The 12,756-nt window shown below is 46.3% G+C and overlaps 1 protein-coding gene across 13 annotated transcripts in view; it reads left to right on the plus strand.

Annotated features, from left to right (window-relative positions):
• Positions 1 to 12,756, plus strand: part of Tenm2 (teneurin transmembrane protein 2) — a 1,249,250-nt gene that overhangs the window by 1,087,249 nt on the left and 149,245 nt on the right. For all 13 annotated transcript variants that reach the window (XM_041675940.1, XM_041675943.1, XM_041675944.1 and 10 more), the window contains one exon: positions 5,365 to 5,466. In XM_041675940.1, the coding sequence (XP_041531874.1) occupies positions 5,365 to 5,466 (102 nt within the window). The remainder of the gene's footprint in view (positions 1 to 5,364; positions 5,467 to 12,756) is intronic.

Here is a 12,756-nt window from a genome sequence, read left to right on the forward strand (position 1 = left end):
CACTGGAGCCCAGGGGCCGAATCTGGCCCACTGCCTGTTTTTATAAATAAAGTTTTATTGGCACACGGCCACATTCATCTGTTTGCATGTTGTGTGTGGCAGCTTTCCCACTGTTACAGCAGAGCTGAGTGTTGCAACAGGGACCATATGGCCCACCGAGCCTAAATAGTTACTATCTGTCCCTTCACGGGGAAAGTTTGCCAACCTATGCTCCAAAGCCATGTCATAACTTAGTCTACTGGAAGTCATAGAGGAAGCTCCCAACAGATGGGAAATCTCTAGGGTGATGTTAGGTCCCAACAGGGGAGCGAAGTAGAACAGCAGAGACAAACTTACAGAAGCAAGGAACGAGAAACAGAACTGGGACTAGAATGAGAAGATCACGATGAGCGATGACTTCCCTTTCGCCTCCTGGTGTTTAAATTCTCAAAGTACATGACAGAGCATGCGTGGCGGCTGGCTTGGTGGGGAGGTGTGGAAAGACGGTCACCACAGCAGCGGCACAGGGTGCCGGATCACGTGTTCACCCTCGCCATGTGCCACTGGCGTTCTTCAGCTCACGCAACCCCCAGAGTAGCCATGGTTGTGGGGGAACCACTGTCCCTCTGTCGTTTGGAAATGGAGGATGGCAAGGCTGAGAATGTAAAAGGATTCACCCAAAACCACAACACCAGAGAGTTGACGTCAGAGCGCAGACTTTGCACGGCTGTGCTCTTAATCCTGAATTTCTTTGGGATCTAGCCAAACGCATCGCCTTCCCCTGAAACCACCAGCTTTCTGGGGTTACCTTGCAATGGCGTCTTGCCCCATTTCCTCACCCTGTATAGACACGGAAAGGTAGCCTGGAGACTACCTCCACCCCCAGTCATTACCCTCCCTACCTGTCAAAGCTGGAAATAGCAATTCTCCCCCAGAGGGTTCCTCTCATCTACGCTGTAGCTCAGAGACAGAGTCAAAGATAATCAGCCTAATAGTTGGGCAGACATCTTGATAGAGCAATGATAGCAATTGGCCTGAAATGTGGGAAAAGAACAGTGTTTTCTTTGGTTCGGAAGTTCTTTCCCACACACCTATCATCAGGACATTCTCCCTCAAGAGCAGTCAGGGGCAGGAAAACCCCCCATGATGGGAAACAGAAGGAAAGCATTAGATGGGTGTGGGGCGATCTCACTATAGACACCCATGACTCAGGACTCTGCCGTCTCCTCCGGAGAAGCAGCCTGCCTCTCAGAAAAGAGCATCCTCCTGGAAACCACAGAGGCATGTTCTAGAAGCACACTGTGAGCCCCCACTGTATATAACCCCAACTCCTGGAGCCGGGAAGAGCTCGGTGGTGGAGTACTCACCTGGCCTGTGCAAGGCCCTGGTTTCAAATCTCTGCACCACCACAAAAAACAATAATTAAAAAAAAAATATTTGAATTCCTAAGCATACCTTCATCTCCACTGTTTCTTCCACACAAAAACTTAAACCATGTTGATTCAAAGAGAATAATCTTATAATTGGAAATGGGACTGAAAAGGGCAATACATTTAGAACTTAACCATCTCTGTGTGGGTTCCCTCCCCCCAAAAAATATAAAAATGGTTCAAATATAAGACCACAGGAAAAGTAAATGTTCAGTAAACTCCATTATAGTTTTGTTCACTACAGATTCTCTCCCTCTTAATCATGTACACACGCACACATTGACACACTTCTGTGACTTCTAGCCACTGTATAGCAGGCACTAAGGACCTCGGGCATTGATGGCATCTGGCCTCATCTTGGGAGAGGGGAAGAGACATACTTGAAAAATTAAAAAAAAAAAAGATAGACCATCATAAGCCAGTGAGAGAGGTGACAGGAACAAAGGAGACCAAAAGCCCACATTGAGGAAAGGGAAGGAAGAAGTCACCCAGAAGTCAGATGACATCTAAGCTGAGGCCTAAGGACAAATGTCCCCAGCCAGGGCCATGCAGACAAGTAGGGAGCATGCAGAGACCTCTGTCCCCCTTATACAGAACCATGGTGACAAGGAGCTTCCCAGACCCTTGCTGCTTTATGCCTGAAAATACCAAGTTGGGAACTAGGGACACGGGTCCCAGAGCGACTCAGTTCTACCCAAACACCCAGGTTGCCATGATCAGTGAGAAGCAGTCACTACCTCATGGTAGGAACAACTTCCAAAACCACAGGCTCCACCATGCCAATCCTCTCCTTAGAGTGCACACATGTTTCCAGGAGCCTCAGAATAAGATCCGACTTGTGTGGTGAACTGCGGGGCCCGAGACAGTCTCCACCTGCCCCTTGCCTAGATCTCTCCAAACTCATGTCACTCTGCTCTTGGCTCCCCATCTCCAGTCACTCTAGATTCAATTCACCTTACAGCCTTTGCCTAAGCTGCCCCACCTACCTTGAATTCTCACCCACCAGTTCTCATCAGCTCGTTACAGTTCATCCTTCCTCGGTACCGAGTGAAAGAGGGAGGCCCACCCTACCTACTCCCTCTAAGGGGCTTCCCTCTCTTACCCCTGAGTAGACCACTCTCTGCCAAGAGCTTACTGTAATTTTTGTTCATGTATTTTTTTTGGGGGGGGCAGGGTTTCTTGTATTCTCTGTGACAGTGGAAAGTAATGAGGGGAGAGCCTGTATCATTCCACGAGCCCCTGCAGTTCCTGGTGTATAACGGGTGCTCAGTCAATACACTGTACCCTATGTTGAAAGTGTGAAGGGTCTGAGATCTTACCTAAGTACAAACTAACACATCAGTCTGCCACTGCTTCCTGGGTGTCATCAGAAGACATTAGGCTGCAGGATGGGTTGGGGAGATGTCTCGGCCAGTACAGCACTTGATAGGCAAGCATGAGACTGTGAGCACAACCCTAACATCCACATAGAACTCCAAGTACAACAGTACGTGCCTGCAGTCTCAGTGCTGAGGAAACAGAGTCAGGAGGATCCCTGTGGATTGCTGACTAGCCAGGCTGGCAAGATCAGCAAGCTTACAATTTGGTGAGGGAAAAATAGGAGGTGGAAAACAATAGGGAAAGACACTGAGCACGGCTCATGCCTGCTCAGGATGTGCTACACATGTGTACACAGGACTCAAGGGTCACAGACAATGGATTTCAAACCCTGATGCCTATGGGGTATCGAGGAGTGAACCTGGTGATCCAACATGTACAGCTCCCTCGCAGGAGAGAAGCCCTGAGCTTCCTGAGGCTGGGTCCAGCGTGGGTTGTAAAAACGCTTATCTTTCAATCCAGAGAGGGGCATTCGCTATTAAACTTGGTGATCCTGCCCTTTACTCTGCAGAGATATTTCCTTTGTCTGCCCAGGCCATACATAGATGGTATTGGATAGATGTTCTGGAATATTCCAGAATACCCCAACAGTGTAGGCTTCAGCTCCCAAGACATGTAGAAACAGAAGTAGGCCCAGGCACACCAGTCCTCCAAACATGCATGAGATTTCTAACTTTGGTATCTATGGAAGCACCCTGTGCCCTTTGAATAAAAGATGAGCTCGCAAAACCTGCAGCTACTGTGCAGGCTCCTCAGCCTCTTAAAGAACTCACCCAAAGGAGCTGGAGCTGGGCTGTGAACTTTTAGACATCAAGAAAACTAGCAGGGTGGGCTTTATAGTCTTTTATGTATTTGGGGGGAAGAGGAAGAGGAAGAAGAAGAAAAAGAAAGCAAACCCACTCACTGAGTTTCCTCAGAAACAAAGAACAGCTTGATTCAAGGTAATAGAAGTGAATGCTAGAGAAAGATGGCTGGAATGCACCGTTTGAGCACTCAGTGTGGGAAGGAGTGTGTGAAGAACACGTCGATACCGCTCACGTGACTCCTTCACGGCACCTTCCTTTCCTCAGGTTGGGTCATGTCACGTGTTGGACCTACTGGCTCATATTTTTCTCTTCATCATCTTTGTTGTTTGGAATCTGAAAGCTTGGGTGTGTCTTGTTTGAATTTAGAACAGAAAGGATCATTTTGAAAGAACATGCCCATCTGAATCGACATGAAAAAGTTCCAAACTAATCCCCTGAAAGATGAGATGACATTAGGGATAAGGAGAACCAGGAATAAGATTCTAGTGCAGGGTAGAGCAAGCAGACTAAGTGGTGTTCACAGAATACTTTCTGTGAACACAAAAATTAAGTTTAAATAACTGTTATTGAGGTGGGGGACTGGAGAGATGCCTCAGAGGTCAAGAGCCCTGGTTGTTCTTCTAGAGGACCCAGGTTCAATTCCCAGCACGTGCATGGCAGCTCCCAAACATCTGCAACTCAAGTCTCAGGGGATCTGACACCTTCTGGACTCCAAAGGCACTGCACACACGTGGTACACAAACACGCATGCAGGCAAAACACCCATACACCTGAAAGGTTTAAAAAAAAAAAAGACTGTATAGAACCCAATGCCTGCTTCTTGCAGAACCCTAAAACATGCATAGGGGAATATAAGACTTAAGTATAGCCACACATCAGTTAAGATAGGGATGCACTCATGAGCAAATTCCTTTCACTGTGGCACACACATCATGAAGCACTCACACAACCTGAGAAGGCTGCAGGGTGCTGGCCCACACTGCCCAGTATGTTGTCCAGCACCAGCCACACCTCACCTGCAGCTCCTAATTCTGCTTGTCTTTTTCTTATAATTCCCCAAGGCGGAGAACATTTTTGCATTCCAAGTCTGAGATTAGGATGCTCTATACCTGAGAATAGAATCCTGGATCCTTTATTTCAAGCCACAGCTTAAATTAGTGGAGCAACTTCAGGGTGAAGGCATGGCAGACAGGTTTTTAGTGCCTAAAAACCTTTCGATATCCAGATATGGAAACTTCCATAGTATTTAAATCCAAATTGACAGTTTCTTCAAAAATAAATAAATAAATAAATAAATAAATACAACAACAAAAGGGGGCCTGGAAAGATGGCTCAGTAATAAGAGCACTTCTTGCTCCTGCAGAGGACCTAGGTTGAGTTCCCAGCACCCACATGGTGGCTCACAACTGCCAGCCAACTCCAGTTCCAGAGACTCTAACACCCTCTACCGGCCTTCATGGGTACTACATGTGTACAAAGCACGGATACAAGTAGACCAAAAACTGGTACACAAAAAAATATAAATAAATCTTAATAAAATAAAAAGAATAAAAACTGTGCCTGGCCCTGCAGTCCAGCATGGGTTCGCACGGGCACAGCGCTGGTTACCTCCACGCTTTGCTCATTTTGACCTTGACGTGGCCTGTTCCCTGTTCCCTTCACTCACCCTTGATCCTCACCACCCCCTTTTGGGTCGTTACAAAAGGCAGGTTATTAAATGACCACACAAGTGTGGCGGAGAAGAAGGTCATCGCTCCATCTCTCTCTTTCAGATTCAGTGCAAGACTGTCCACGTAACTGCCACGGGAATGGTGAATGCGTGTCCGGACTGTGTCACTGCTTCCCAGGGTTCCTAGGCGCAGACTGTGCTAAAGGTACGTGTGTCCACCACACCCCTGCAGAGTGGTGGGAGAAGGAGTGCCCTGATCGCCTTCCCATTAAGTCCTTTGTGCGTGAACTTTGCAAACCCACGCATGCGCCAAGGCTCCCTATTTGGCAAGGAGCCGGTTTTGATATATGACCAGCGGCCAGTGTGTCTATAGGAGTAAGGCAGGCAGCCTTGACACTGAGGTGTGCTGAGAAGAAAGATTTGCTAAAAATGAGATGGTCGGATTTCCTGTAAAAGCAAAAGTGAATTACCATCACTCCTTTCTTATAATCATTAGCTTCTATGTAATGGGAGATTAAGCATCTCAGGGTTAGTGAATTTCATTCATTCTGGCCAGCTACACTCCTAATCTAGGAAGTGCTATTTATCTTTGTGGAATTGGTTTTAAATTGTATTATTAATTTATCTAGACTGCTTTGCAAAGAATGGCTGGGGCCTTGGGATTCTTGGGGGAAAGGTAATTTAAGAAAGAAAATGACTCTCTAAAGAACAAGGAATTTAGAGGCTACACACCTGGCTTGGAAGAGACCTTCAGTGTGACCTTGAATTGGCTCTCAGGGTTAAGTGTAGTTGGGGCACACACACACACACACACACACACATATACACACACACACACATACACACACACACACACACATACACACACACACACATACACATACACACACACACATACACACACACACACACAGACACACACACATACACACACACACACACACACACACACACACACGGGTATCCAGAACACCACAAACACATTCACAAGTGTTGCGCTGTCCTTTTCTGTTTCGTTTCTAAAATGCATGATACTGCGTGTAACACAGAGTGCCCACTGGCAAATGGGGAAATGTGAAAATCAGCAAGGGGACATTAAGAGACCTCGCTCAGCTTGAGTTTTCCGGTCTCGACTTTGCTAGTACACATCTCTGCCTCTTGGTGACCTTGTGCAAGTCAGTCAGCATTTCCGAACTTTGACTTCCTGATCTAGAGAAGGGAGCATGACGTCAGAAGTCCGATGCGGGTGGTGTAGATACTTACAAAGCAGAGTACCAACAAGTGCGCAGTAGTGAGTACCAGCGGGGTACTAAGTACTACTCGTAATTTTGTGTCTCAGTAGAGCCCATTGTAAGGGGCCAAAGGGGTTGGTTTTGTGGCTATTTATATTTTAATTTGTTTATATAATCAAGTCATCTTTTTATCACCTTTATTTGCATTTCACTAAAGATTTCTGCTTTGATATGAAAAATCACTAAAACTGCTACGACATAAATAATATCATTGCTTTGTTCAATCCTCAAATCTCTTCCTCTGGAAAATAACATCTAGATACTCTCCGTAACTTAAAAGATTTGAGATTTGCATCCTGATGAGCACTCAGTGTTAAGTGAATGAGACTTTTATATCCCAGAATCCCTGGCATTGGCGACCATGTAAGTGACATTCCTTCCTAAGACATCTTGTCTGTCCCATAACATACAGGTTTGGTCAACTTCTCAGATGTGGAAAGACAGAAAAGATGAAGTCTGTGAACAGTTCCCTTAGCTGTGTTTGGCAGAGCACACTCACGCCCCAAGACACAGGGTCATACCCACAAGGAGAACAGCCCACTATCGGCCCCTTGCAGTGCTGGCTCCAAGGGGTCCAGTGGGGTGGAGGTTGATCCTGCATTGCCATGTCGAGTGCTTTTCCTAGGGACGGCTTAGAGGAAGGCAAGCCTCAATATCGTCTGGATGGCTTTCTTGTGTAATCTAATTTTCCTGAGAGTGAAGGCATTAATGAGAGGAAGGACTGAGTCGCCCTTTTATATGTGGCTGCAAATGGGCCGAACACTCAGCCGCGCGGGGCTGTGAGCTGTAAGTGTGTATTAACACTGACACACATCGATGTATTATTAATCCTAAAAACCATGTGTGCTCTGATTGCACGTCCAGTCGCTGGCCTTTCAGACCCAAGTACGCGGCCAGTTAAGAACTCTCCGCTCCGAATCCATTTGCAGACGCGTGTCCATTCTGCGTTATGGATCCGTAATGGAGTGTACATTCAGCTGCTTAAAAGGACTCTCGGCGTGTGTTTTGCATGCGCCTCCTGTGCTGTGGCTGGGCGCACCCTCCAGGCGTGCATTAGCCATAGAATATAATTGATCCTTGTGAAAGAAATATTGAGTGGCTGTTAAGAGGAGTTACTCCTTCCTACTCAATCGCCGCTCCTGAAATCAGGCTCTGAACTTGTATGCATATTTTAATTTAACTGTTGATGCATATGATGGGTAAAATTGAGGCGCTTAAAGAATGAAATTGCTTTCTGCTGTATCCCTCATTTATTGTAGGCAAAGTTGGTTTAAGAGTATTGGAAGCAACTGCCTGCCTCTCTGCCCTAACAGCGCTTCCTCCTTCATGCTGTTGAAGCGGCCACAGGTCAAGTTGCTTTGTTATGAACCATGTATGCTTCCTTCCGGTTCCAAGCTCTTACTTCCCAAACTTTGCCATCAGTACTTTTACTAACTTATTTTTAAATCAATTCATTTAATTTAAATTAATTCCTTACACATACACAGATATATTTCTTTTAAAAAGAACAATGCCAAAGCAAAAATTGAAAAAAAGACTAGAATCAGTTGCCATGAATATAAAATGTGAATGCCCCTTTAAAAGTAACCAGAGAGTTGCCAGGTGGTAGTGACACACGCCTTTAAACCCAGCACTAGGAGACAGAGGCAGATCTCTGAGTTCAGGGCCAGCCTGGTCTACAGAGTGAGTTCCAGGACAGCTAGGGCTATTAGGGCTATTATACAGAGAAAACATATATATATATATATATATATATATATATATATATATATATATATACAGAGATTTGTCTTCTTTGCCACATTTGTCTTTTTTGAATATTTAAGCCAAGTCATCTTCTAACCTTTTATGACTCACCAAGTACCCAGTAGTAGTAAGCTGAGAGGTGGCGATGCATATCTTTAATCCCAGTATTCAGGAGGCAGGGGCAGGTTGATCACTTTGAGTTCGAGGCCAGCCTGGTCTACAGAGCGAGTTTCAGGACAAGCTCCAAAGCTACACAGAGAAACCCTGTCTTGAAAAACCGAAGGGGGAACATGAATTATAAGCTCAATGTCCTTTATTTATGGCTAGAAACCAAATATGAGTGAGTACATCCCATGTTCCTCTTTTTGGGTCTGGCTTACCTCACTCAGGATAGTGTTTTCTATTTCCATCCATTTGTATGCATAATTCAAGAAGTCCTTGTTTTTTACTGCTGAGTAATACTCTAATATGTATATATTCCATACTTTCTTCATCCATTCTTCCGATGAAGGGCATCTAGGTTGTTTCCAGGTTCTGGCTATTTCAAACAATGGTCAGAAAAAGCATGGGATAATTCCGGACTAGCTGAACATAGCAGACAATGAGGAATACTGAGAACTCAAGAACAATCGCAGTGGGTTTTTGATCCTACTGCACGTACTGGCTTTGGGGGAGCCTAGGCAGTTTGGATGCTCACCTTACGAGACCTGGATAGAGGTGGGAAGTCCTTGGGCTTCTCACAGGTCAGGGAACCCTGATTGCTCTTCGAGCAGATGAAGGAGGGGGACTTGATCGGGGGAGGGGGAGGGAAATGGGAAGCGGTTGCGGGGAGGAGGCAGAAATCCTCAATAAATAAATAAATTTAAAAAAAAAAAAGAAAGAAAAACCGAAGGGGGTGGGGAATCCAGTAGTGAGGGCTGGGGCTGTAGTAGCGTAGAGTGATGGTCTCAAATGCATTAATGCAATACATGAGGTCCTGCGTTCGATCTCCAGCACTGCAAAACAAAAAACAAAACAGAAGTCAAGAACCCAGCCATAGACCCCGAATATCCATCCAAAGCCTGACTTCTTAGGGAAATCCAAGTTTAAGCACCTCGTCCCATAGGCGCTGGCTTCCAAGAATCAAAGAATGCCCTGAGTGCCCATGTGTGAGAAGGGATTCGCAAACAGCTGCCTGGACTGCTTCCCGCAGGGGAACTCTAACCCCAGCTCTGATGCTGATCTGATACTGAAGCCTGCACTCCCACTACTCCCAAATCCTAAGTATGTGCTGGGCACTGTGCAAGTCATTGACTGCATACTATCTCATCTGTCCACAGAGCAGCAATGTGACATGGGTCAGAGTTTTACCAATCTTCCCCACACCGATTTTTTTAAGGCTTTTTGCATTAAAAATGGTAAAGAAGGCTCAGTGGGTAAAGGTATTTGTCAACAAAACTCACAGCCTGAGTTCAGTTCCAGGGACCAACATGATGGAATGAGAGAGCTGAGACCTGAAAGTTATCTTCAGACCTCCATACCTGTGCATACGCACATACGTGTGCACACACACGTGCACACACACATGCGTACGCACACATACACCTCTATACATACACACACATACACACACACAAACAGTAAATATAATTTAAAATTTTTCAAGTAACTTAAAATATAAAGACAAGTTACCAAAACAGGAGAATTTCTAAACACAGCCCCCCCCCCCCCAAGCCTCTATAAGGTCAGCATTTTAAATTTAGACTTCAAAAACAGAGACTTAACACCCATGCAGTAATTTTAACTGACTTATAGACTTTTCTTTCCACTTTTGCCTTCCACTCCTGGTTCAGGATCCCACGCTTTGTTTCGTTATCATGACCCCTTGGTCCATCTGATCCATCTAACCCATGATAGTTCTTTAACTCTTCTTGTTCATGGCCTTGGCCCTTATGAACAGCATTGCTTAGGCAATTTGTACACATCTCTCAGTCTGGGCTCGTCTGCTACATTTTATGACTAGACTGAAGTTACACATTTTAGATACTATTTACCCTTCAGTGAATTACATAAGTGACGAATGAAGCTCCTATGCAAATATGAAGGAATGTTGAATATGGTTGTATGAATGTGCACGTTTGCCTTTCTCTCGATATTTTGCATGGGCAAACCAGCTTAAAGGCCCAACTCCATTGGTGTTGTACCGTCTGTCAGTGGCCAGGAGAAGTCCCAGTCACAAGCAACTTTTAAGCCCAAGAAACTGGTGTTAGCAGGGAGTAGCCTGAAGCTGATAGAGGAAGGTCACAGGACTAGCAAGAGCAGTTGGCTCTCAGCCTCTGCTGCCCACAGCAGCCTGACCCATCTCCTGGCTGGAGCCCACCACCGCTTTCCTTCTCTCTGGATTAAACCACTGCAGGAGACATGAGCACAAGATCCCCCACACACATCAGGAATGCACGGCACCTTTGTTCTTGTTCTGACAGCTGTACCCCCAAATGCCTTGGGTTCTGCCAGTCTGCTAGCGTAGGCAGCCAGCAAACTCGGGCCCTCCTGCCAGGGGGGAGAATGTGCCACGTTAGCAGGCGCAATTCTCATCACATTTAAGCGACCTGGTGTGTGTCCAAGTGACAGAAATACAGATTTACTCTCTTGACCTCACACGGCGCACTCCGTGCCCTCAGATGTGCGGTGCAGGCAGCCGTCCCTTGTCTTCTTATAAACCTGCCAGTCTGCATCAGGCGTCTGAAGTCATCCTTCCACAGAGCTGGGGACCATCAGCACACATTTATGGAGCGCTCATTCTGCACCCCTGCTGTCCTGGGGCTCCCAGGGGCACGGAGGTCAAAAGGGACCTGACCCTCAGTAGGAACATTGGATGCTTCTAACGTGACACTCCTAGTCACTTGAGGGAACATAACCATGCAAATGGAGACTGCTGCATGAAGAGCCAGAAACACAAGGTGCGCAGAGCAGCTCTGGGCCCTGCTTGCAGGAAATAAGGAAATAAGCGGCGCGTTTTCCTACCCTGCGATGGGAAACTGTGAATGCCCAGATGTTACTAAGGGGGAGAGCAGGAGGGTTATGAGGCACAGAAGTGGTATATTGTAAGCAGTGGAGGGGGGAAAGGGGCACTCAGGATCCTTCAACAGCCTTGGAAATCACATCGAAAGAGGAAGATGAATATAAAAGATTTATCGTAACAGCAGGCCCTAAAGATGGAGACAAGGCAGACCACACCACACAGAGGCTACATGGAAGGTGGCCCCTAGAGTGAGACAGATCAAACAGGTGGGAAGCAGAACTTGAACCCGTGATCAAAGGCACTTACTGGGGATCAGGGTAGATTTGCCATAGCCGGTGTAAGGGAATGTCGCCAGGCCCCACCCTCGAGGGAAGGGGTGACAGAGACCAGCTTGAACACACAGGTGCATTCAGTAGCCTGGGCTAGGTTCCCACATCCTGTTAGTGGAAGTGTTGTGCCTTCAAGAAGAATTAAAATTTCTAAAGTTGATTCTTTTTTTTCCCTCTTGTTGTTTTGTGAGAGGAAGTCTCACATAGTTCAAGAAGACCTTGAACTCCCTCTTTAGTTGAGGCTAGCCCCAAATTTCTAATCCCCTTGCCTCCACTCCCAAGTTGCTGAGATTACAGGCATATACCACCATACCTGTTTTTTTAAAAAAAAAAAAAGAAATTGAAAAGTATACAGTATAGTGGTATTTATAAAAGTAGTCAGTTAGTAAAAAGAGAAAGAGAAAAGTCTCAAAGAAACTCCAATGAGGGAACTGTGGTGAAGAATCACGTCCACCGTGACGTAGATGAAGGAATCTGCTCAGATGCTGTCTACTTCCCAATGGTTTGTACCTTTCCCCCCTCAGTTGATCCTCCAGCCCAGCTATCATCCCACTTCTCGTCTGAGGCACGGGTCACCCCCCAGCCTTCCTGTCATGGCTATTCCTCTTGCGGGGCTCCCTCAGCGTTGCAAACCCGTTTTCTGGGGGCTGGAGGCTCTGGGTTATTATTCCTTTTCTTCTTTTTTACTTTCATTTCAAGGCCTTGCATTGGCTTGACTTTTCCTAGACTTGCGTGCAGACAAAGTCCCCCTGCTTTTCAGAAGTGAGCTGAGACTCAAAGTCTCAGCTTAAACTCAAGCGCCTCTGAGGACTTATTTAGGCTGAACTGGAGTCTCCAAACACAGTAGAGCCGTAACAACCGGGAGCCACAGCTGTTAGGTGACTCGAATTTAGTAACTATTAGAAACGACAACTCCTGCTGCCAAACAGCTGTCAACAGAGCCCCAGAAATACCACAAACTTGGGAACATAAAGTTTGGTGGGTTTTTTTTCCTCTAGGGGTGAGGCTCAGCTCCTATCTAGTTCTGTGGAGCCTTGAGGAGGAGGGAGTGAGGACCTTGCTATTTCTCTCCAGACAGGCAAAGGCACCCCCACCACCCAGGCCCTCTTGGCCACACTCCAGCCCCT

The sequence above is a fragment of the Microtus oregoni genome, unplaced genomic scaffold (genome assembly GCF_018167655.1).
Source record: "Microtus oregoni isolate MIOR12 unplaced genomic scaffold, Mior012 000027F_ref0000203, whole genome shotgun sequence".
NCBI classification, from domain to species: Eukaryota; Metazoa; Chordata; class Mammalia; order Rodentia; family Cricetidae; genus Microtus; species Microtus oregoni.